The following is a 23,737-nucleotide window of genomic DNA, read 5'->3' on the forward strand; positions in this document are numbered from 1 at the left end:
CTTTGTGGCCATTATTAGTATCCCAACTGGAAAGCGAGGTGGCCGAAACAGTCTTTTGGTACAGACCATGCCCGGATGGCAGTGGTGGACTGACGATCTCTAGAACAGGCCTTAGGGCCTTTTTTGAGGGTTCCTGTGGGAGAGCAGGGGCCACAATACTTATGCCCTGGGCAGTAGAAAGTTCCTGGCCCTTGATGTCGAACTCCACATCTGACTCAGAACTGCCTTGGATGGAAAAAGCTTCCTCTTCCTACACTTTTGGTTCTTCCTGAGCAAGCTCTTCCCCAAAGAAGTCCAAGGTGTTGTCTTATGTATTTTGAGATTTTGACAGTCAACAAGCCCATCGGTCTCAAAAGGACTTTTTAGATCGAAATGACCTACAGGCATCACAGTCAGCCTCACAGTGGTCTGGAGAGAGGCAAAGGTTACACATGAGTTGTTGATCGGTGTGCGGGAACTTAGCGTGGCACCGAGGACAGAAGCAGAATGGAGTTTGTTCCATCAGGGAACCATTCCTGCTGATGCCAGAGCCATGTGAAAGGCAGGCCCGAGACGGGCGCTAATGCCAGGAAGGGCGGACAGTCCAAGCCTGAACCGACAAAAGCGTAGAGAGTGCTAACATGGAAAATGCAATAGAGTGCAATGCTGTTGCTTCAGGACAGAAAAGAGAGATTGAAAACCAAACTGAATGGAGTCGAAAAGACGGCACATAGGCGCACACACACATCCAAGCCCTATGGCGGAGAGAAAAATCTAACAAAGGAGCTGATGCCCATGCACAATGTCACTGAGAGGAGTCACTCGATCTCATGACTCAAAACACTTCTTCGAAGAAAATTAACTTGCACCATTCCGGACCCAACACTAGATGGCAGGAGTGTGCAGAGCATGTGTATCTACAGCTACACATGCCATAGAACATAGAGGAACTGACATCAGCACGTCAGAGTTGTGCATATATAGGTTTTAGACGTTATTACCGGAGTGGAACGGCAACAATGTGCAACAGCATGGTGCCACCTCACCACCTACTGGGGCACAGAGCTTCTACTGAAGAGTTTATGAAGCTAGTCTTACGCCAGGAAACGTTGAAAAGGTGAGGAATCTGAAGCTAGAAGTCTCTAAGAATTATGGTTTATTTAGAGTTAGCAGAAAGGTTGCTTTTACACTGCTAGAACCTTAGCTGACTCCGCCCTTGTAATCCTTGAAGAGGTGGTCCATCAATAACAAGGCCACCGCATTATGGTAGCGTTTATCCCACCCTATTTAGGATGGGGCTATTTTCACTTAGTTTCGCTAGTGAATGTAAACATAGTGGTTCCGAATAGGGAAAACTCACAATGTTCTCTTATCATCGGGTGAAAACTTCCAGAATGCAAGGGCCATTGCACTTTTTGTTTTCTGAAAACAAACTTCTGGTTTGGATGTTTGTTTACTGGAAACAAACTCCTTTGTTGAGCAGGCACATAAAATGGCGTCCATGTGAGGTGCCATGCTTGACTGCACTGAAAACACAGAGATTCTTGCTTGCCTGGCGAGTATCTCTAATTATAGCAAATTGTCATCCACCAGTGGAATAGAGGCCATAGCTTCTGAGACTGGTGCAGAACTGTGCACTAGACAATATTTGAAAGTACATGGTGTACTTGCCTATAGTCCTTTCATAACCTTGCAATTACATTGTTTGAAAAGTGCAAACATCCTCTGGAATAGCCAGAGAAGTTACAGGGTATGTATATACACATTCAAAAGTATTATTTATGCTATTAAGACTCATTAAGTTACTAAGCACATTTTCTTCGTGTAAAAGTCATTTTTCTTGAAAGAATAACACTGTTTGCATGTTGGATTTATTGCAACATATATGGGTTACTGGAATCAAACTACTTCTACCCTCCTCCAACCTCTAAAGGTAAATCTTGGCTGGTCAAACTTGCTACTCCCTGAAAATCAGTGAACTCCCAGTAGTGTCTGCTTCATGGGTTTCCAAAGGCATTGACAATACTGATCACAAGGTATTCCTAACTGCTGTGTTCTTAAGGAGAACAGGCCTGATAGGCGCAAGACAAGCAATTCACACCAGGCTTAAACTCCTACAATATGTAAAAACATTACAAGTAAAGAGAAAATAATTGATAATAAAGTAATTCTTAAACTAGTTTTGTGGGGGGCAATTTTCATCCAGAGTAAGCAAATACAATTTTCCTTCTCAAACTTGAAATGGAACACATTTATTGAGACTTTTTTTTATTTTAACATACCCCAATTTTCTCTCCTTAAAAAACACAGTTAAGGTCTGTAGGGTGGCTTTGTTCAGGAACCATAGGTTGCTGAAAATGTTCCAGGTTAACACAGATTTATTTTTATAGCAAATTTTAAAACACACAGGATGTAAATATACACACAACATAGATGTCCATTACCTCTAAAAACTGGTGGAAAACTGGAAATAGTGGCCAAACTTTTCCTAGTAAGAGTCCCAGCATGCATTTTGCTGTATTGATGTCTAGACTGCGCTGGTCCTTCTCCTGTTAAAATAAAAAAAGTTGAAGTTTGTAGATTGGCTGAGCAGAAATCGAGGCACGTAAAAAACCTGAAGATAAACCATTACATACAGCATCACGTAATAGCTTCCAGGCATCCACGATAAAGTTTAAGTTACATGTTGGGAGAGAAAAAAACAGATTGCTCATCTGTACAGCAAAGATTTTCTAATTATTTCATTATTTATTTATTTACACAATGGGCTGCATTGCATTGACTGTTTCTTCATACTAGTCAAATAGATCACGTATAAACCACATTAACTGAGAAGTAAATCATAAGGTCTTAGGTGCAAATCACATATCACTGACCAGTAGCCTATCAGGCTCAAAACTTAAGAGTCAATAGGTAGGTTTTCTAGTTTGTTCTACAAAGGGTTGTATGCCTGTACCATGCATCCTTTACCACGCAATGCCTTTACAAGGAAATGTAAGTACATGTAATAAACTTAAAACTATATTCACTGAATAAACTAAAGGTTACAGTGACGTTATAGTTAGGTTCACGTTTTACCCACACAAAACTGCAGAAATTGTGCAGTTATCGTTATACTTAAGGTTATACTTATGTTAAGAAACTATAACTTGTGGTCTAAAGTCACTTAATGGCACAAGTTATGATTTCTTCAGATCAGTATAACTATAACTGCAGAATTTCTACGTTTTTGTGTGGGCAAACCGTGAACCTAACTATAACGTCCCCATAACCTTTGTGTTTTTCAGTGAATTTTTTGTTTTGTTTAGCAAAGTAATATATAATTCCCATGCATTAATACAACCATCACCACGCATGGCCTTCGGCAGTGTGTGCAGGCCCTGCAGCCAACACCCACCCCCCAGCATGCACACAACCCCACACTGCACATGGCCTTTGGTCATGTGAGGCGGGGGTTTGGTGTGTGAGTAGTAGTTTTTTTCCCCATTATTTATCGGATCTGCAGATCCTTTGTGATTTTACACTGGGGGGAGGGGGTCGGTAGGGGCAGTCACACTGCATTCTGCAGGGGATCGGCAGATCGGCCGAAAAAAACCAAAAAAAAAACCAGGGCTCATGTTAGCCCATGAGTGGTCTATCGGTGAACCCTCCCTGTATTCTATGGGGTCACACCACCTCCTCGGGCAAAATTGAATGAAGGAGAGGGACCGTGCTCCCCCCCTCGTGGAACTATACATGGTCCTGGTGACAGCCACCCTCCTGCTAGCTTGTGAGGTGCCCACCCTTGGGAGGTAGCAGTTTGCTTTTGCTGGTCAGGAGCTAACTGCTCATGCCAAGCAAAAGGAAACATAACTCCGCTTTCGGCAAGTGGGAGCTGTCAAACAGCTGAAAGTGGAGTTTTCATCTCTTTCCCTGCATGCAAGCATGCATGTAGAGAAAGAGATTAAAACATTGCTCCAGCAAGCACAGAGGTGCTATCTAAAGCAGCTCCCTTCTTGCTGGGATCCCACAGGAGTCTGAAGCCGACTGGGACTACGGTGGCCTTGAGGACCCCCCCCCCAATTCCCGAAGAGCAAGTAAAAAACAGTGAGAAGGAGGGAGAGACAGGCTTGGTCAAAACTGGGCTGAGCAAGAGGACAAAGCAGGGAGGAGGGAAAGGAGGACAGCAGGCATGCACAAAACTGAGCTGAGAGCAAGGAGAAAGCAGTGCGAATGAGGAAGAGGCAGGCAGCAGGCTCCCACAGCACTGAGATGAGTGCAAGCAGAAAAATTGAGAAGAAGGGAAAGGCCGAGCGCAAGGACAAAAATAGGACAGCAGGCATGCACAAAACTGGGCTGAGAGCAAGTGAGAAGGAGGGAGAGGCAGGCATAGACAAAAGCTATGCTGAGTGCAGGCAGAAAGCAGTGAGTATGAGGGAGAGGCATGCAGCAGGCACACACAAAACCAATCTGAGCACAAGCAGTGAGAAGGAGGGAGAGGCAGGCAGAAGACACTCACAAAACTGAGCTGAGCGCAAAGCAAAACAGTGAGAAGGAGTGAAAGGAAGACAGCAGGTACGCACAAAACCAGGCAGAGAGCAGGAAGAAACCAGTGAGAATGAGGGAGAGGTGGCCAGCAGGCATGCACAAAATCAGAATTAGAGCGAGGAGTAAGCAGTGAAAAGGAGGGAGAGGCAGGCCACAGGCACGCATATAACCAGGCTGAGCACAAGCAAAAAGCAGTGAGAAGGAGGAAGAAGCAGGCAGCAGGCACACACAAAACTGGGCTGAGTGCAGGGACAAAGCAGTGAGAATGAGGGAAAGGAGGTCAGCTGGCACGAACAAAACTGGGCTGAGAGCAAGGAGAAAGCAGAGAGAAGAAGGGAGAGGCAGGCAGCAGGCACAGACAAAACTCTGCTGAGTGCAAGCAGAAAGCAGTGAGTACGAGGGAGAGGCAGGCAATGGACACACACAAAACTGAGCTGAGCGCAAGGCAAAACAGTGAGAAGGAGTGAAAGGAAGACAGCAGGTATGCACAAAACCATGCAGAGAGCAGGAAAAAACCAGTGAGAAGGAGGGAGAGGTGGCCAGCAGGCATGCACAAAATCAGAATGAGAGCAAGGAGTAAGCAGTGAGAAGGAGGGAGAGGCAGGCCACAGGCATGCATAATACCAGGCTGAGCGCAAGCAAAAAGCAGTGAAAAGGAGGAAGAGGCAGGCAGCAGGCACGCACAAAACTGGTCTGAGTGCAAGGACAAAGCAGTGAGAATGAGGGAAAGGAGGACAGCTGGCACGCAAAAAAAACTGGGCTGAGACCTAGGAGAAAGCAGTGAGCAGGAGAGAGAGGCAGGCAACCGGCACGGACAAAACCGAGCTTAGCACAAGGACAAAGCAGTGAGAAAGAGAAAAAGGAAGACAGCAGGCACACACAAAACCGGGCTGAGGGCAAAAGCAGGGAGAAGCAGGTAGAAGGAGGGAGAGGCAGGCAGCAGGCACGGACAAAACTGGGTTGAGAGCAAGGAGAAAGCAGTGAGAAGGAGGGAGAAGCAGGCACACACAAAACTGTGCTGAGTGCAGTGAGTAGGAGGGAGAGGCATGCAGCAGGCACTCACAAAACCAAGCTGAGCGCAAGGACAAAACAGTGAGAAAGAGGGAAAAGAGGTCAGCAGCCACGCACAAAACTGGGTTGAGCGTTAGGAAAAACCAATGAGAAAGCGGGGAAGGCAGGCACTGACAAAAGCAGGGTGAGCACAAGGAGAAAGTAGTGAGAAGGAGGGTAGCAGGCATGCACAAGACCGTGGTGAGGGCAAAAGCAGTGAGAAGGAGGGAAAAAGAAGGAAAGGAGGACAGCAGCTACACACAAAACTGGGTTGAGAGCAAGGAGAAAAAGGGAGAGGCAGGCACACACAAAACTCGGGCTGAGCGCAAGCAGAAAGTAGTGAGAAGGAGAGAGAGACAGGCACAAAACTGGGCTGAGCGCTGGCAGAAAGTAGTGAGGAGGGGGAGAGGCAGGCACAAAACTGGGCTGAGCGCAAGCAGAAACCAGTGAGAGGGAAGGAAAGGAAGACAGCAGCTAAGCACAAAACTGGGCAGAGAGCAAGGAGAAAGAGGGAGAGACAGGCACACACAAAACCTTGGCTAAGCGCAAGCAGAAAGCAATGAGAAGGAAGGAAAGGCAGGCCGCAGATACGCACAAAACCGGGTTGGGCGCAAGCAGAAAGCAGTGAGAAGAAGGGAGAGGCAGGCAGCAGGCATGTACAACACTGCGGTGAGCGCAAGCAGAAAACAGTGAGAAGGAGGGAGAGACAGGCATGTACAAAACCAGGACAAAGCAGTGACAAGGATGGAAATAAGGACAGCAGGCACACACAAAACTGGGCTGAGAGCAAGGAGAAAGCAGTGAGAAGCATGGAAAGGAGGACAGGAGGCACACACAAAGAACGTCTGAGAGCAAGGAGAGAGTGGTGAAAAGGAAGGAGAGGCTGGCAGTAGGCACTCACAAAACTGAGCTGAGTGCAAGGAAAAAGCAATGAGAAAGAGGGAAAGGCAAGCACGGACAAAACCCAGGCTGTGCGCAAGCAGAAAGTAGTGAGAAGGAGGGAGAGGCAGGCACACACAAAACCTGGGCTAAGCACAAGCAGAAAGCAATGAGAAGGAGGGAAAGGCAGGCCGCAGATGCGCACAAAACCGGGTTGAGCGCAAGCAGAAAGCAGTGAGAAGGAGGGAGAGCAGGCAGCAGGCATGTACAATACTGCGGTGAGCGCAAGCAGAAAACAGTGAGAAGGAGGGAGAGGCAGGCATGGACAAAACCAGGACAAAGCAGTGAGAAAGAGGGAAAAAAGGACAGCAGGCACACACAAAACTGGGCTGAGAGCAAGGAGAAAGCAGTGAGAAGGAGAGGCAGGCAGCAGGCACACACAAAACCGTGCTACGTGCAAGCAGAAAGCAGTGAGTAGGAGGGAGAGGCAGGCAGCAGGCACACACAAAACTGGTCTGAACGCAAGCAGTGAGAGGGAGGGAGAGGCAGGCAGCAGGCACTCTCAAAACTGGGCTGAGCGCAACGACAAAGCAGTGATAATGAAGAAGGACAGCTGACATGCACAAAACTGGGCTGAGAACAAGGAGAAAGCAGTAAGGAGGGAGAGGCAGGCAGAAGGCACTGACAAAACGGATTTGAGCAAAAGGACAAAACAGTGAGAATGAGTCAAAGGAGGACAGCAGGCAAGCACAAAACCGGGCAGAGAGCAAGAAGAAAGCAGTGAGAAGGAGGGAGAGGTGGCCAGCAGACACGCACAAAACCAGGATGAGAGCAAGGAGGAAGCAGTGAGAATGAAGGAAGAGGCAGGCAGCAGGCACACACAAAACAGGCTGAGCACAAGCAGAAAGCAGTGAGACAGAGGGAGAGGCAGGCAGCAGGCATGCACAAAACCGAGCTTAGAGCAAGGACAACACAGTGAGAAGGAGAGAAAGGAGGACAACAGGCACGCACACAACGGGGCTGATGGTAAAAGCAGTAAGATGGAGGGAGAGGCAGGCAGCTGGTACAGACAAATCTGGGCTGAGAACAATGACAAAGCAGTAATAAGCATGGAAAGGAGGACAGCAGGCATGCACAAAAAGGGGCTGAGAGGAAGGAGAAAGCATTGAGAAGGAGGGAGAGGCAGGCAGCAGGCATGCACAAAACCAGGCCAAGCTCAAGCAGAAAGCAGTGAGAAGGAAGGCATGCAGCAGGCATGCACAAAACTGGGCTGATGGCAAGGAGAAAGCAGTGAGAAGGAGGGGAAGGAGGGCAGCAGGCACACACAAAACAGGGCTGAGCACAAGGAAAAAGCAGAGAGAGGAAGGCAGGCATGGACAAAAGCAGGGTCAGCACAAGGAGAAAGTTTTGAAAAGGAGGGCAGCAGGCATGCACAAAACCGTGCTGAGGGCAAAAACAGCGAGAATGAGGGAGAGGCAGGTGTGGACAAAACAGGGCTGAGAGAAAGGTCAAAGCAGTCAGAAGCATGGAAAGGAGGTCAGCAGTCACACACAAAAATGGGATGAGAGTAAGGAGGAAGAGGCAGGCAGCAGGCACGCACAAAACAGGGCAGAGCGCAAAGAAAAAGCAATGGGAAAGAGGGAATGGCAAGCATGGACAAAACTGGGCTCAGCACAAGGAGAGAGCACTGAGGAGGGCAGCAGGCATGCATACAACCGGAGTAAACACAAGGAAACCAAAACAACAATGAGAAGGAAGGAAAGGCAGGCAGCAGGTATGGAAAAAAATAGGGTGAGCACAAGAACAAAGCAGTGAAAAGGAGGGAAAGGAGGGCAGCAGCCACGCACAAAACCAGGCTGAGAGCAAAAAGAAAGCAGTCAGAAGGAGGAAGAGTGACACATGAAAAACCAAGCTGAGCACAAGCAGAAAGCAGTGAGGAAGAGGGAAAGGAGGACAGCAGGCATCCACAAAACTGTACTGAGAGCAAGGAGAAAGCAGTCAGAAAGAGGTAGAGGCAGGCAGCAGGCCCACACAAAACTGTGCTGAGTGCAAGCAGAAAGCAGTGAGTAGGAAGGAGAGGCATGCACAAAACTGGGCTGAACGCAAGCAATGAGAAGGATGGAGAGGCAGGCAACAGACACTCTCAAAACTGGGCTGAGCGCAAGGACAAAGCAGAGATAATGAGGGAATGGAGGACAGCCGACATGCACAAAACTGGACTGAGAGCAAGGAGAAAGCAGTGAGGAGGGAGAGGCAGGCAGCAGGCACGGACAAAACCAGGATGAGACCCAGGAGGACACAGTGAGAAGACGGGAAGAGGCAGGCAGCAGACACACACAAAACCGGGCTGAGCGCAAGCAGAAAGAAGTGAGAAGAAGTGAGAAGGAGGGAGAGGCAGGCATGCGCAAAACCGAGCTTAGCGCAAGGACAACGCAGTGAGGAGAAAAGGAGGACAGCAGATACACACAAAACCGGGCTGAGGGCAAAAGCAGTGAGAAGGAGGAAGAGGCAGGCAGCAGGTAGGGACAAAACTCTGCTGAGAGCAAGGTTAAAGCAGTGAGAAGGAGGGAAGGAGGACAGCAGGCATGCACAAAAAAGGGCTGAAAGCAAGGAGAAAGCAGTCAGAGGCAGGGAGAGGAATGCAGCAGGCATGCACAAAAATGGGCTGAGAGCAAGGAGAAAGCAGTGAAACAGAGGGGAAAGGAGGGCAAGAGACATGCACAAAACCAAGTTAAGTGGAAAGAAAAAGCAGTAGGATGGAGGGAAAAGATAAACAGCAGGTACAGAAATAAATGGGCTGATCGCAAGGATAAAGCAGTGAGAAGGAGGTAAAGGAGGACAGGTTGCATGCACTAAACTGGACTGAGAGCAAGGACAAAACAGTGAGGGGGGAAGGAGAGGCAGGCAGCAGGCACACAGAAAACAGAGCTGAGCACAAGGACACAGCAGTGAGAAGCAGAGAAAGGAGGACACAGAAGGCACGCACAAAACAGGACTGAGGGCAAAAGCAGTGAGAGGGAGGAAGAGGCAGGCAGCAGGCATGGACAATACTGGGCTGAGAGCAAGGATAAAGCACGGAGAAGCATGGAAGGACAGCAGGCACGCACAAAAACAAGCTGAGAGCAAGGAGAAAGCAGTGAGAAGGAGGGAAAGAAGGGCAGCAGGTACGCACAAAACTGGGCTGAGCGCAAGGAAAAAGCAATGAGAAAGCGGTAAAGGTAGGCATGGACAAAACTGGGCTCGGCTTAACGAGAAAGCAGTAAGAAGGAGGGCAGCAGGCATGCACAAAACCGAGCGGAGAGCAAAAGCAGTGAGATGGACAGGGAGGCAAGGCAGCAGGCACAGACAAAACCGGGCTAACGACAAAGCAGTGAGAAGCTGGGAAAGGAGGACAGCAGGCATGCACAAAGCGGGTTGCGAGCAAGGAGAAAGCAGTGAGAAGGAGGGCAACAGGCATGCACAAAACTGGGTTGAGCGCAGTGAAAAAGCAATGAGAAGGAGGGAAAGGCAGGCACGGACAAAACTGGGTTGAGTGCAAAGAGAAAGCAGTGAAATGGAGGGAAAGGCAAGCAGCAAGCAGCACAAAATGGGGCTAACAGCAATGAGAAAGCAGTGAGTTAGGAATGCAGCAGGCATGCAAAAAAACGAGCTGAGAGCAAGGAGAAAGCAGTGAGAAGGAGGAAAAGGAGGGCAACAGGCATGCAGAAAACCGGGATGAGTGCAAGCAGAAAGGAGTAAAAGGAAAGCAGAAGGCATACACAAAACGGTAAGTGCAAGGAAAAAGCAAGGAGAAGGAGGAAAGGGCAGGCACTAGGCACTAAAAAAAACAGGCTGAGTGCAAGGACAAAGCAGTGAGAAGGAGGGAAAGGAGGGGAGCAGGCACGCACAAAACCAGGCTGAGCGCAAGCAGAAAGCTGTGAGAAAGAGGGAGAGGCAAGCAGCAGTCACACACCAAACTGGGCTGAGCTGAAGCAGAAAGGAGTGAGAAGGAGGGCCGCAGGCGATTACAAATCCGGGTTGAGCGCAAGAATAAAGCAATGAGAGGGAGGGAAAAGCAGGCATAGACAATTCCAGACTGAGAGCATGGACAAAGCAGTGAGAAGGAGAGAGAGAACGATAGCAGGTATGCACATAACCGAGCGGATGGCAAAAGTAGTAAGATGGAAAGGGAGGCAAGCAGCAGGCATGGACAAAACCGGGCTGAGCACAAGGACAAAGCAGTGAGAAGCAGGGAAAGGAAGACAGCAGGCACGGACAAAACCGGGTTGAGCGTAGTGAAAAAGCTATTAGGAGGGAAAGGCAGGCACGGACGAAACTGGGCTGAGCTCAAGGACAAAGCAGTGAAGCAGTGAGAAGGAGGCAACAGGCATGCACAAAACCGGGTTGAGCGTAGTGAAAAAGCAATGAGAAGGAGGGAAAGGCAGGCACAGACAAAGCCTGGCTGAGTGCAAGGAGAAAGCAGTGAAAAAGAGGAAGAGAAAGGCACGCAGAAAACCGGGGTGAGAGCAATCAGAAAACAGTGAGAAGGAGTGCAGCAGGTAAAAGAAACGGGCTGAGAGCAAGGAGAAAGTAGTGAGAAGCTGGGAAAGGCAAGCAGCAGGCACCACAAAACTGGGTTAAGAGCAAGGAAAAAGAAATGAGAAGGAAGGAAAGACAGCAGGCATGGAAAAAACCCAGCTGAGTGTAGGGACAAAGCAGTGATAAGGAGGATAGCAGGCTTACACAAAGCCAGGCGGAGAGGAAGAAGAAAGCAGTGAGAAGGAGGGAGAAGAAGGCACGGACAAAACCAGGCTGAGCACAAGGAGAAAGCAGTGAGGAGGGAAAGGAGAACAGCAGGCATGGAGAAAGCAGTGAGACAAAGGAAAGGAAGACAAAAGGCATTCACAAAACTGAGCTAAGTGCAAGGAATAAGCAATGAGAAGGAGAGAAAGAGGCAGCAGGCACAGAAAAAAAAAAAGGGCTGAGCGCAAGGACAAAGCAGCGAGAAGGAGGGAAAGGAGGGCAGCAGGCATGGACAATTCCAGGCAGAGAGCAAGGAGAAAGCAGTGAAAAGGAGGAAGAGGCAGGCACGCACAAAACTGGGGTGAGAGCAGGCAGAAAACAGTGAGAAGAGGGTAGCAGGCACAAAACCGGGCTGAAAGCAAGGAGAAAGTAGTGAAAAGGAGGGAAAGGCAAGCAGCAGGCAACACAAAACTGGGATGAAAGAGAGGAAAAAGCAATGAGAAGGAAGGAAAGGCAGACAGCAGGCACGGAAAAAAACGTGCTGAGTGCAAGGACAAAATTGTGATAATGAAGGAAAGGAGGACAGCAGGCATGTACAAAACCAGGCTGAGAGGAAGAAGAAAGCAGTGAGAAGGAGTAAGATGCAGGCATGCACAAAATCAGGCTGAGAGGAAGAGGAAAGCAGTGAAGGAGGGAGAGGCAGCAAAACCGCGCTGAGCGCAAATACAAAGCAGTGAGGAGGGAAAGGAGAACAGCAGGCACGCACAAAATCGGACTGAGAGCAAGGAGAAAGTAGTGAGAGAAGGAGGGAGCACAAAACTGGGCTCGCACAAAACTGGCTCAGGGTAAGCAGAAAGCAGCGAGAAGGAGGGAGAGGCAGGCCAAAGGCACGCACAAAACTGGGCAGAGGGCAAGCAGTGAGAAGGAGGGACAAGCATGCACAGACAAAACGAGGCTGAGCTCAAGGACAAAGCAGTGAGACAGAGGGAAAGGAGGACAGCAGGCACATACAAAACCGGGCTGAGAACAATGAGAAAGTTGTTAGAAGGAGGAAGAGGAAGGCATGCGCACTACTAGACTGAGCACAAGCAGAAAGCAGGGAGAGGCAGGCAGCAGGGACACACAAAACCAGGATGAGCACAAGCAGAAAGCAGTGAGGCGGGAGAAGAATGCAGCACCAGGCATGCACAAAACTGGGTTGAGCACAAGCAGGAAGCAGTGATTAATTGGGAAAGGAGGACAGCAGACACGCACCAAACCGGGCTAAGAGCAAGGAAAAAGCAGTAAGAAGGAGGGAAAGGCAGGCATGAACAAAACCAGGCTGAGCGCAAGCAGAAAGCAGTCAGAAGGAATGCAGCAGGTATGCACAAAACGGAGCTGAGAGCAAGGAGAAAGCAGTAAGAAGAAGGGAGAGGCAGGCAGCAGGCATCCACAAAACAAGGCTGAGCGCAAACAGAAAGCAGTGAGAAGGAGGGAGAGGGAGGCAGCAGGCACACAAAAAACCACAGAACTTCAGCAGTTATATTTACCAGCCCCAACTATAACTTATGTCCCTACAATGCAGTACCTAACTATAACATTCCTGTAACCTTTGTTTTTTTCAGGAAAAATGTTATTTACCCATTAGACATCTGTTCGTGGCATGTAGTGCTGTAGATTTGCATGCTTCACCGAAGTCCCACATCGAGTGTTGGGCTCGGAGTGTTACAAGTTGTTTTTCTTCAAAGAAGTATTTTCGGAGGCACGGGATCAAGTGACTCCTGCTCTCGGTTTCAGTGTGGATGGGCATCGACTCCATTGATAGATTGTTTTCCCGCAGAGTGAAGGAAGGAGTGATAGAGTATAGGAATACAAAGAGATGTCCATGCAAATGTAAATGTATATACATATGTACAAATGCAAAACTTCAACAAATACATGCCACGATCAGATGTACACTGGGTAAGTGACATTTTCCGTTCGATGGCATGTGTAGCTGCAGATACAAATGCTATGCATAGACTAGAAAGCAGTTAGTCCTCCCAAAAAGCGGTGGCTAGCCTGTAGGAGTTGAAGTTGTTTGAAATAATGTCCTTAAGACAGCCTAGCCTACAGTGGCTTGTTACTGTGAAAAACATCAACACAGTAGTGTTTTGTAAATGTATGGTGAGTTGAACATGAGGCTGCTTTACATATATCAACCATTGGTATGTTTCCTAAAAATGCCATTGAAGGACATTTCTTTCTTGTAGGAAGTGCTCTAGGAGTGATCAAAAGTTGTGTTTTTGCTTTGCCATAGCATGTTTGTATGCACCTAACAAACCATCTGGCTAAACCTTGTTTTGATATAGGATTGCCTTTATGTGGTTGCTGGAAAGCAACAAAAAGTTGCTTTGTTTTACTAAAATCTTTAGTTCTGTCTATATAGTACGTAAGAGCTCTTTTGAGATCTAGGGTATGAAGATCTCTTTCTGCCACAGAGTCTGGTTGTGGAAAGAAGACTGGCAATTCAATTTGGTTGATGTGAAATGGATATACAACTTTTGGTCGAAATTTGGGATTTGCTCTAAGTATAACTTTATGTTTATGTACTTGGAAAAAAGGTTCCTCAAGAGTGAATGCTTGTACTTCACTAACTTTTCTTAAAGAAGTAACAGCTACAAGGAAGGTGACTTTCCATGTTAAAAATTGAATTTGACAAGAGTGCATGGGTGCAAAAGGTGGTCCCATGAGTCTGGTAAGTACGATATTTAAATTCCACGATGGAACAGGTGGTGTTCTAGGTGGAAAAATGTGTTTTAATCCTTGCATGAAGGCTTTAATAACGGGAACTCTGAATAGAGAAGTATGTTGAATAGTCTGTAAGTATGCAGATATTGTAGTAAGGTGTTTCTTGATGCATGTGAAAGTCAAATTTGATTTTTGCAAATGAAGTAAATAGCATAAAATATCTTGTACAGATGCTTTAAGTGTATCAGTGTTTTTAAAGTGACAGTAGTAGACAAATCTTTTCCACTTATTTGGGTAGCATTGTCTAGTAGTATGTGTACATGCTTGTTTAATTACTTCCATAAATTCTGGTGGAAGTTTTAGGTAACCAAGTTCTACGACTTCAGGAGCCAAATAACTAGATTGAGAGCATTGGGGTTTGGATGCCTGATTTGATCTTTGTTCTGTGTAGGAAGTTGGCTCTGTATATACTATTTCAAAGTAAGAAATAGTGTGCACAGAGTCCAAGGGTTCCCCTTAGAGGTAAGATAGTGGCAAAATTAGATCATTCTAATGCTCCATTTTGTGGTAGTGTGGTCGAGCAGTAGGCTTATCAGAGGGTAGTGTTAAGCATTTGTTGTACACACACAGGCAATAAATGAGGAACACACACTCAAAGACTTTCTCCAGGCCAATAGGTTTTTATATAGAAAGATATATTTTCTTAGCTTATTTTAAGAACCACAGGTTCAAGATTTGAAGTGAACACATACAATGCAAGGTACTTCACACAGGTAAGTAACGAACTTTGAATAAAAGCAACATCCTATACAGTCTTTGTTAAAATGGCAAAAAGCTTTTTTTAAAGTGGATACAGTGCAAAATTCAACAGTTCCTGAAGGAGGTAAGTAAAGGTTAGTTTGTGAGGTAAGTAAGACACTTACAAGTCTCAGTTCCTGGGCATAGGCAGCTCACCGTTGGGGGTTCAAGGCAACCCCCAAAGTTACCACACCAGCAGCTCAGGGCCGGTGTCAGGTACAGAGGTCAAAGAGGTTCCCCAAAACACATAAGGGGTCATTACAACATTGGCGGTAAAAGGCGCTTACCGCCGTGCAGAAGACCGCCAATACACCGCCGCGACCGCGGAATCCCGCCACAGCTATTATGACACACATCTCGGAATCCGCCGAAATTCAGTCACCCACACAAGTCCGCCACACCAAAGGTTAGTGTTAAAATGGCGAAAACAAAACCTCCACCTCCACGCCAACAGAAACACGCCCATGCTATTATGACCCACGAATCCACGCGGCGGTCTTTCAACCGCGGTATTCCATTGGCGGTACACACCGCCGCGCTCAAAATACACACACATCTCCAAAACACCGCCACATTGGACAATTCCAAATACACACACCTTATACACATACAAACACCACTCCCACACAACCAATACAATATAAAACACCCACCCACATCACCCACAAACCCCTACGACCAAAAATTGCGACAGAAGGCCAGAGAGACAGCACTGATTAGACAATCCCACCACACAGAGGCACACAACACCATCACCCACACACCATCCACGCACTAAACACCACTACACATCACTACACTCATCACCACATACACCACCTCACACATCACACACACCACCCCAAGACACCCCCGCTTTTCCGAAGAGGAGCTCAGGGTCATGGTGGAGGAAATCGTATGGGTAGAGCCACAGCTATTTGGCTCACAGGTGCAGCACACATCCATAGCCAGGAAGATGGAGCTATGGCGCAGAACAGTCGACAGGGTCAACACTGTGGGACAACACCCAAGAAATCGGGAGGACATCAGGAAGAGGTGGAACGACCTACGGGGAAGGTGCGTTCAGCGGTCTCCAGGCACAACATTGTAGTACAGCGGACTGGCGGCGGACCCCCACCTCCTCCCCACAACTAACAACATGGGAGGAGCAAGTCTTGACCATCATGCATCCAGAGGGCCTCGGAGGAGTCGGTGGAGGAATGGACACTGGTAAGTCAATTCTTAACTATCATATCCCCCACCCTACCTGCATGCTATCACACACCCCCACCATCACCCCCTCACCCATCACTCAAACTCCTCACTAATGTACTAAGAACACAAACCACCCATCCCAACACCAAGCCCTGCATGACACAACTAAGCATGGTCACCACTCACCAAAGCATGCCCACTGCACATACCCAGAACAACCCCCTAACCATCATCACACAAGCCCCCACACAGGAATGCTAGCACTGGGGTACACAAACACCCACCCATTGCACACCATGACACACACACATGCAATAATCATGCTCTTATGCCCCTGCAGGATCCCGAAGGACCGTCACCACACCGGAGGGTCCAGACATCTCCACCCACAGAAGAGGCCCACAGTGACGATAGCAGCTCTGCCCTACTGGAGCCTGATGACCAGCCCGGACCATCGTGGGCCTCGGGACAGTCGGTTCCCCTTGCACAGGCACAGCCCAACACTGACCTTCCACCCTCTGGTAACACCAGCACAGCACCCACCCAGGGGGCCCAAACCTCCGTACCCAGGACAGGTCAATCAGCTTTGTGTCCACCACTACAGGGAACCCAGGATAACCCACAACCCCAACAACAACAGGGACCTGGGGCAGTGGTAGTGGGCACACGGACCAGGGAACGGAGGCACAGGAACACAGGGGAACTGGGAGGGCTGCTGTGCAACAGGGGGCGGACAGGCCAAGGGAACCCACTCTCCACGACGCCCTCTCCTCCATCATGGGAGCATACCACCACTCCCAGGAGACGATGGCGACGGTCCTGATCAGATTTCAGGAGACCCAGCGCCTGCAGGAGGAACAGTATTTGGGCTTCAGGGAGGAGCTCAGGACCATCAGCTCCGCCTTGGGCACCATCGTAGAGGTGCTGAAGGACATTCAGCAGACCTTGAGGGACACTGTGGCACTCCAAGGGGCCCCTGACACTAGCCAGGACGATGAACTGCCCACCACCTCCGCCGGCGCTAGTGGACAGGACGCCCCGCCACAGGACCACCACACCAGCACCCCACCCCCTGCAGACGGACAACCACCACGCAAGCGGGCCCTGAGATCCAGGAACAGGACAGAGCAAGATGGCAAGACCCCCGCCAGGAAATGAGACCACCCTGATTGTCCCCCCACCGTCCCACTTTGTTACCCTGTCCATACTTTAACTGCCCCAGCTCCACTTCCTATGCCCAGATGGGCAGTGCACCTGTGAGACTAATAGACTGGACTCTGCCATGGACATTCCTCCACCATCACCCCTCACCATTTTACAACCCCCCTCCAATATTGAGCACTTAAATAACACCCTTGAACCACGAAACATTCTGGAGTCATTCTGTTTTTGTAAAATGTATTGTCAATGACAGTGTCAAAATGCGTTTATAGTTGTTAAGGCAACATACCAATGTCACACATCACAAGTCCTTGAAGGATGCTTGCAGATGACACACGTTGGTAACCACACCTGTGAAACCGTAATGGAAAGGAACAACTCAATTACCAAATAATCCCATTAAATTACACACAGGATAGAGTAAGACGTGTGACGGTGAATGTAATGTTAAAAATGAAAATGTTCTCACCTGTGTGTCACTGGAAATATTGCTGTATGACTGACTCCCTGTTGTCGTTGTCTTCTTCCTCAGCTTCCTCCTCATCACTGTCCACAGGCTCCACAGCTGCCACAACACCGTCATCTGGACCATCCTCCTGCAGAAAAGGCACCTGGCGTCGCAAAGCAAGATTGTGAAGCATCGAGCAGGCGATGATGATCTGGCACACCTTCTTCGGTGAGTAGAATAGGGAACCACCTGTCATATGGAGGCACCTGAACCTGGCCGAAGGTGCGTGCGATCACCCTCCTACTCCGCCCATGGGCCTCATTGTAGCGTTCCTCTGCCCTGGTCCTGGGATTCCTAACTGGGGTCAATAGCCATGACAGGTTGGGGTAACCAGAGTCCCCTAATAGCCACACACGGTGCATCTGGAGTTCACCCATCATATCAGGGATGCTGCTATTCCGCAGGATGTAGGCGTCATGCACTGAGCCAGGGAACATAGCATTTACCTGCGAGATGTACTGGTCTGCCAAACAGACCATCTGTACATTCATGGAATGATAACTCTTCCGGTTCCTGTACACCTCTTCACTCCTGTGGGGGGGGGGGCGGGGGGGTTACCAGAGCTACGTGGGTCCCATCAATAGCACCTATGACGTTGGGGATATGTCCAAGGGCATAGAAGTCACCTTTCACTGTAGCCAAATCTTCAACCTCAGGGAAAATGATGTATCTCCTTACGTGTTTCAGCAGGGCAGACAACACTCTGTACAGCACGTTGGAAAACATAGGCTGGGACATCCCTGATGCCATGGCCACTGTTGTCTGAAAAGACCCACTAGCAAGGAAATGGAGCACTGACAGCACCTGCACGTCAGGGGGGATTCCAGTGGGATGGCGGATTGGTGACATCAGGTCTGGCTCCAACTGGGTACATAGTTCCTGGATTGTGGCACGGTCAAACCTGTAGGTGACGATTAAATGTCGCTCTTCCATTGTCAACAGGTCCACCAGCGGTCGGTACACCGGAGGATTCCGCCATCATCTCAAATGTCCCAGCTGACGGCGCCTAGGAAGGACAACAGCGAGGATCGAGTCAACTTTTTTCCAGGTATGTACCCACAGTTACACAGAACACGACACCAAACACAAAACCCTTCCTGTATGTGTGTTGAGTGTAGGCCTAGCTATGTGTGACGCCGAAGTAAATGGAGCCATGTGGGCCCCTGAAATGGCGGCTGCCTGACCTCTAAACTGGGACAATGGGATTGTGGGGTAACTGCGCTGGCGTTGAACACCGTCGTGGTAGGCGGTCGTAGACCGCGGCGCAATGCTGCATTGGACCCTAGGGGTCCCAGGAGCCAATGAGGAAGTGCGCCGGCGGTGATGATGTGCACCGCCGCGGACGTCACCGCCATTTTCTATCTGTTCAATCACTAGATACCTGACCTTCGACAGGAGAGGACCTACACTGCAAGTGCTGCTGTGACCTCGGTCTGGAAGCGACGATGGCTGCAGCGTCTGGGGAAAGGGCCCCTGCCTTCACTGCTCAGGAGTTGGAGAAACTGGTAGACGGGGTCCTCCCCCAGTACACGCTACTCTAAGGTCCTCCAGACCAACAGGTTAGTACACAGTGAGCACGTTGTATGGGCTAGGCCTGGGTGGAGAGGGCTGGTTGGAAGAGGGAAGGGGGCAGAGTTCAGGGAACATGAATGCATGTGAATGAATGGGCCACATGGCTAGGGTAGGGAGGGGGGCCACGCACATGGACGGTGCGGTTGTTAATGACTTCGCTTCTTCCCTTGTGTATGTCATGTAGGTCAGCGCCCACCAGAAGGACATTTGGCGTGCCATCGCCAAGGACGTCCGGACCCTGGGGGTCCACCAGAGACGGGGGCACCCACTGCCGTAAACGATGGGAGGACATTTGCCGCTGGAGCAAGAAGACGCCGGAGGCTCAGCTGGGGATGGCCTCCCAACGTGGGAGAGGTGCCCGTCGCCCCATGACCCCCCTGATGTTCAGGATTCTGGCGGTGGCCTACCCTGAGTTGGATGGGCGCTTGGGGGCATCACAGCAGCAACAAGGGGGTGAGTACACTATCATTCTGCTGACTTTGCGCGCAGTGGAGCGGTCTGGGTGGGGGAGGAGGCCTGTGGGTGTACCTAGGCCAGGCAGAAATAGGTAGACTAGGCCCCTCCGTAATGCAGGCCATGTGGCACCCTACCCCACCTCAGTAGAGTTGCAAGTACAGGTATAGATGCCCCTGTGGCATCCATGTGTGCAGATGTCCACCATAGCCATGTAGGCCAGATCCCAGGAATTGCATCTGTAGAGGCCAGGAGCACGGCGTAGTGCAGGGGGCTGCTGTGTCTGTATTGTCCGCCAAACGTCGCGGTATGCCATGCACTCAACCTGTCTTTCTTCTGTGTCCCCCCCCCCCCTTTTTGTGCTCTCCCTGTTCTTTTGTTCATCAGCATCATCAGGCGGAGGTATAGTGGCACCGGAGCACGAGGGAGCTGCATCCCACATGGCCATGGAGGGCCACACCACGGACTCCGAATGCACCAGTGGGACAGAGGGCGAGGGGAGCTTCACGTCGGCCACCGGATCAGCAACCAGCGTCACGGACTCGTCCGACGATGGGAGCTCCCTTGTGGTGGCGGCACCATCTGTGCGCCCCACTTCTACAGGTACAGCCGCCACCTCCCCTACCAGCACCGCTCTCCCAGCAGCCCCTCAGCGTTCGCTCCGTGCCCGCTCACCCAGGAGGGTGGGCATCACCTTCGCCCCAGGCACCTCAGGCCCTGCCCCAGTCACCCCTGCTGCCCTCAGTGAGGAGGCCATTGACCTCCCCAGGTCACTCACTGTTGGGCAGTCTACCATTGTGAATGCCATCCAGGGTGTAGAAAGGGAGTTGCAACACGGTAATGCATTCCTGGAGGGCATTCATTCTGGTCAGGCTGTCTTTCAGCGAACCCTGCAATCTCTGGCCTCAGCACTGATTGCAGCCATTGTCCCTGTGTCTAGCCTCCCCCCTCCAACTTCCTCCACCCAGACCCAATCCCCTGTACCCCAGCCTATCCCAAGCACACCTACAGACCAGCATGCACACACCTTAAAACACAAAAGTAGCTCAGGCAAACATAGGCACCACACAACCCACAGGCACACACGCAAGCATCACCCACATGCAGACACTGCAACAGCCACTGCCTCCACTGTGTCCCCCTCCTCCCTCCAAGTGTCGTCTACACTCTCACCTGCATGCACTACATCTACAGGCACTAGGACTCGCAGCAGTACACCCAGCACCACACCCCGCTCACCTGCACTCACCACCTCCACTCCCATTTACACGTCCTGTGTCCTCTCCCAGTGTGTCTGTGACGCCCCCTCCCAAAATACACAAACGCGGGCACCCACACACCCAACATCCATCCACCTTACGACAGCCTCCAGTACCTGCACCTGCACCCAAAACACCTAAAGTGACACCTCCTACAACCACCTCCTCTTCCTCCACTCCCAGACCCCCTCCAACTACCCACCCCAGTGTTCGTCAGAAACTGTCCCTGTGTAAAGTTGACCTTATTGCCATCCCCCCCTCCAATTCATCAGTCCCGTCGTAGCGCCTCAGCCAAAAAGCCTCCAAAACCAGTGGTGCCTGTTCAAGGTATGTGGAGTGCACCGACCACCAGGGCAGGTAGTGTGACCCGGAGCCAAGGCACTGGCAGCCCACCCCCTGTAAAGGCTCTGAAATTGGAAAGTGGCCGACGGGACCCTGTGAAGACTCCTGGAGGCAAAACAACTCACAGGGGTTCCAGGGGGATTGCAGAGTCAGCTGTGACTCCTCCAAAGGTGGGGAAGGGCCAGAGGAAGTCTGCACAGCCTAGTGAGAGCAGCACGGCGGAGAAGGGCGGCATCCTTCCCGGCGGTCGGGACGCCACCGCCAGCACCGTCGTCACTGGTCAGGAGACCACCGCCACCGCCGGAGTCATTGCCCAGGAGGGCCCAAGTATCGTCACTGGTCAGGAGACCACCGCCAGAGTCAGTGCCCAGGAGGGCCCAAGTATAGTCACAGGTCAGGAGACCACCGCCGGAGTCATTGCCCAGGAGGGCCCACGTATCATCACTGGTCAGGAGACCACCGCCAGAGTCAGAGCCCAGGAGGGCCCAAGTATCGTCACTGGTCAGGAGACCACCGCCACCGCCGGAGTCAGTGCCCAGGAGGGCCCAAGTATCGTCACTGGTCAGGAGACCACCGCCACCGCCGGAGTCAGTGCCCAGGAGGGCCCAAGTATCGTCACAGGTCAGGAGACCACCGGCGGAGTCATTGCCCAGGAGGGCCCAAGTATCGTCACTGGTCAGGAGACCACCGCCGGAGTCAGTGCCCAGGAGGGCCCAAGTATCGTCACTGGTCAGGAGACCACCGCCGGAGTCATTGCCCAGGAGGGCCCAAGTATCGTCACTGGTCAGGAGACTACCGCCGGAGTCATTGCCCAGGAGGGCCCAAGTATCGTCACTGGTCAGGAGACCACCGCCAGAGTCAGTGCCTAGGAGGGCCCAAGTATCGTCACTGGTCAGGAGACCACTGCCGGAGTCAGTGCCCAGGAGGGCCCAAGTATCGTCACTGGTCAGGAGACCACCGCCGGAGTCATTGCCCAGGAGGGCCCATGTATCGTCACTGGTCAGGAGACCACCGCCAGAGTCAGTGCCCAGGAGGGCCCAAGTATCGTCACTGGTCAGGAGACCACCGCCGGAGTCAGTGCCCAGGAGGGCCCTGGCTGCCACAGCCCCGCTGGGCAATGAGGGAACATCATGCCACACACCAATGCCCAGTACAGAAAACATCATGCCACACACCAATGCCCAGTCCAGAGAACGTCATGCCACACACCAATGCCCAGTCCAGACACCGCCATGGCAAAGCACTGCTGAAGAGTCCTGAACCGCCATGGCAAAGCACCGCTGAACAGTACAGAGACCGCCATGGTAAAGCACCTCTGAACAATGCATGCACCGCCATGGCAAAGCACCGCTGAAGAGTCCTGAACCGCCATGGCAAAGCACCGCTGAACAGTCCAGGGACCGCCATGGTAAAGCACCTCTGAACAATGCATGCACCGCCATGGCAAAGCACCGCTGAAGAGTCCTGAACCGCCATGGCAAAGCACCGCTGAACAGTCCCGAGACCGCTATGGTAAAGCACCTCTGAACAATGCATGCACCGCCATGGCAAAGCACCGCTGAACAGGGCATGCACCGGGTAAGAATAAAAAGGCCGCCACATCAGGCATTGTTATCCCATGTGCAGGTGGGACAGTGACGGGACAGGAACTTCCACTGGGAGACTAATCCAGTCTGGGCACCAGTCCCCCTCCAGAACCAGTGGAGGCTGTTATCTACTTGCGAAACTGTGGCTTTGCACTCCCCAGGATGGAACGGTGGGCAACCCACCCACTGTAGAGACTTGAGACTGTGGCTTTGCACTCCCCAGGATGGTACAGTGGGCAAACCCCCCACTGTAGAGACTTGAGAGACTGTGGCTTTGCACTCCCCAGGATGGTACAGTGGGCAAACCACCCACTGTAGAGACTTGAGAGACTGTGGCTTTGCACTCCCCAGGATACATCAATGGGCATGGAGCCCCGTCGTGGATCTGGCTTTGCACTCCTCCGGCTGAGGTGCCCCCCCTTCCCTTCCCCATAAGGTGCCTGTAGTCTTTCTATCTGATGCCCCAGCAGTGTTCTCTCCGTGTGTGGACAGGTATCTATTGTGGGCCTCGCCCATGCATTTTTGGACTAGTGGTGCACGGACATTTCTATGTGCATATCTGAACTACTTCTCGGAATGTATATACTTTTGTATGATTTTCTAATATATCTGTATATTTTTGAGACATGTATATTGATACATTACAATGTTTGGACTGATTTTGTTTTGTCTTTGCATTCTTCCGGGGGGGTTGTGGGTTGTTACTGAGATTTTTGTGACTGCATTGGTGTGTGTGTTGTAATATGCGAGGGTGGGGTTGGGGGTGGGGCTGTTGCGTGTGTGTGTGTCCCTAACTTGGGCCTCCCCTATGTCATAGGTGCTGTACTCACTGTTGTCGTCGCAGCCGTTGGTCTTCGTATATGAGTAGGAATACAAGGCCCGGTAGGATTTGGAGTTCCGGCTCCATGCTATCCTCCTTCCTCGTGGGATGTGTTCAGGTGAGCGTTTTCCCATTGTAGTAACTGTTTCCTCCGTGTTTTTATCCACGGAGAATCCGC

At 50.7% G+C, this 23,737-nt stretch overlaps 1 protein-coding gene across 2 annotated transcripts in view; it reads right to left on the reverse strand.

The window, feature by feature from the left end:
• Positions 1 to 23,737, reverse strand: part of DCUN1D4 (defective in cullin neddylation 1 domain containing 4) — a 227,473-nt gene that overhangs the window by 27,155 nt on the left and 176,581 nt on the right. For both annotated transcript variants that reach the window (XM_069201468.1, XM_069201476.1), the window contains one exon: positions 2,424 to 2,528. In XM_069201468.1, coding sequence (XP_069057569.1) covers positions 2,424 to 2,528 — 105 coding nt within the window. The remainder of the gene's footprint in view (positions 1 to 2,423; positions 2,529 to 23,737) is intronic.

This window comes from Pleurodeles waltl, chromosome 1_2 (genome assembly GCF_031143425.1).
Source record: "Pleurodeles waltl isolate 20211129_DDA chromosome 1_2, aPleWal1.hap1.20221129, whole genome shotgun sequence".
Taxonomy (NCBI): domain Eukaryota; kingdom Metazoa; phylum Chordata; class Amphibia; order Caudata; family Salamandridae; genus Pleurodeles; species Pleurodeles waltl.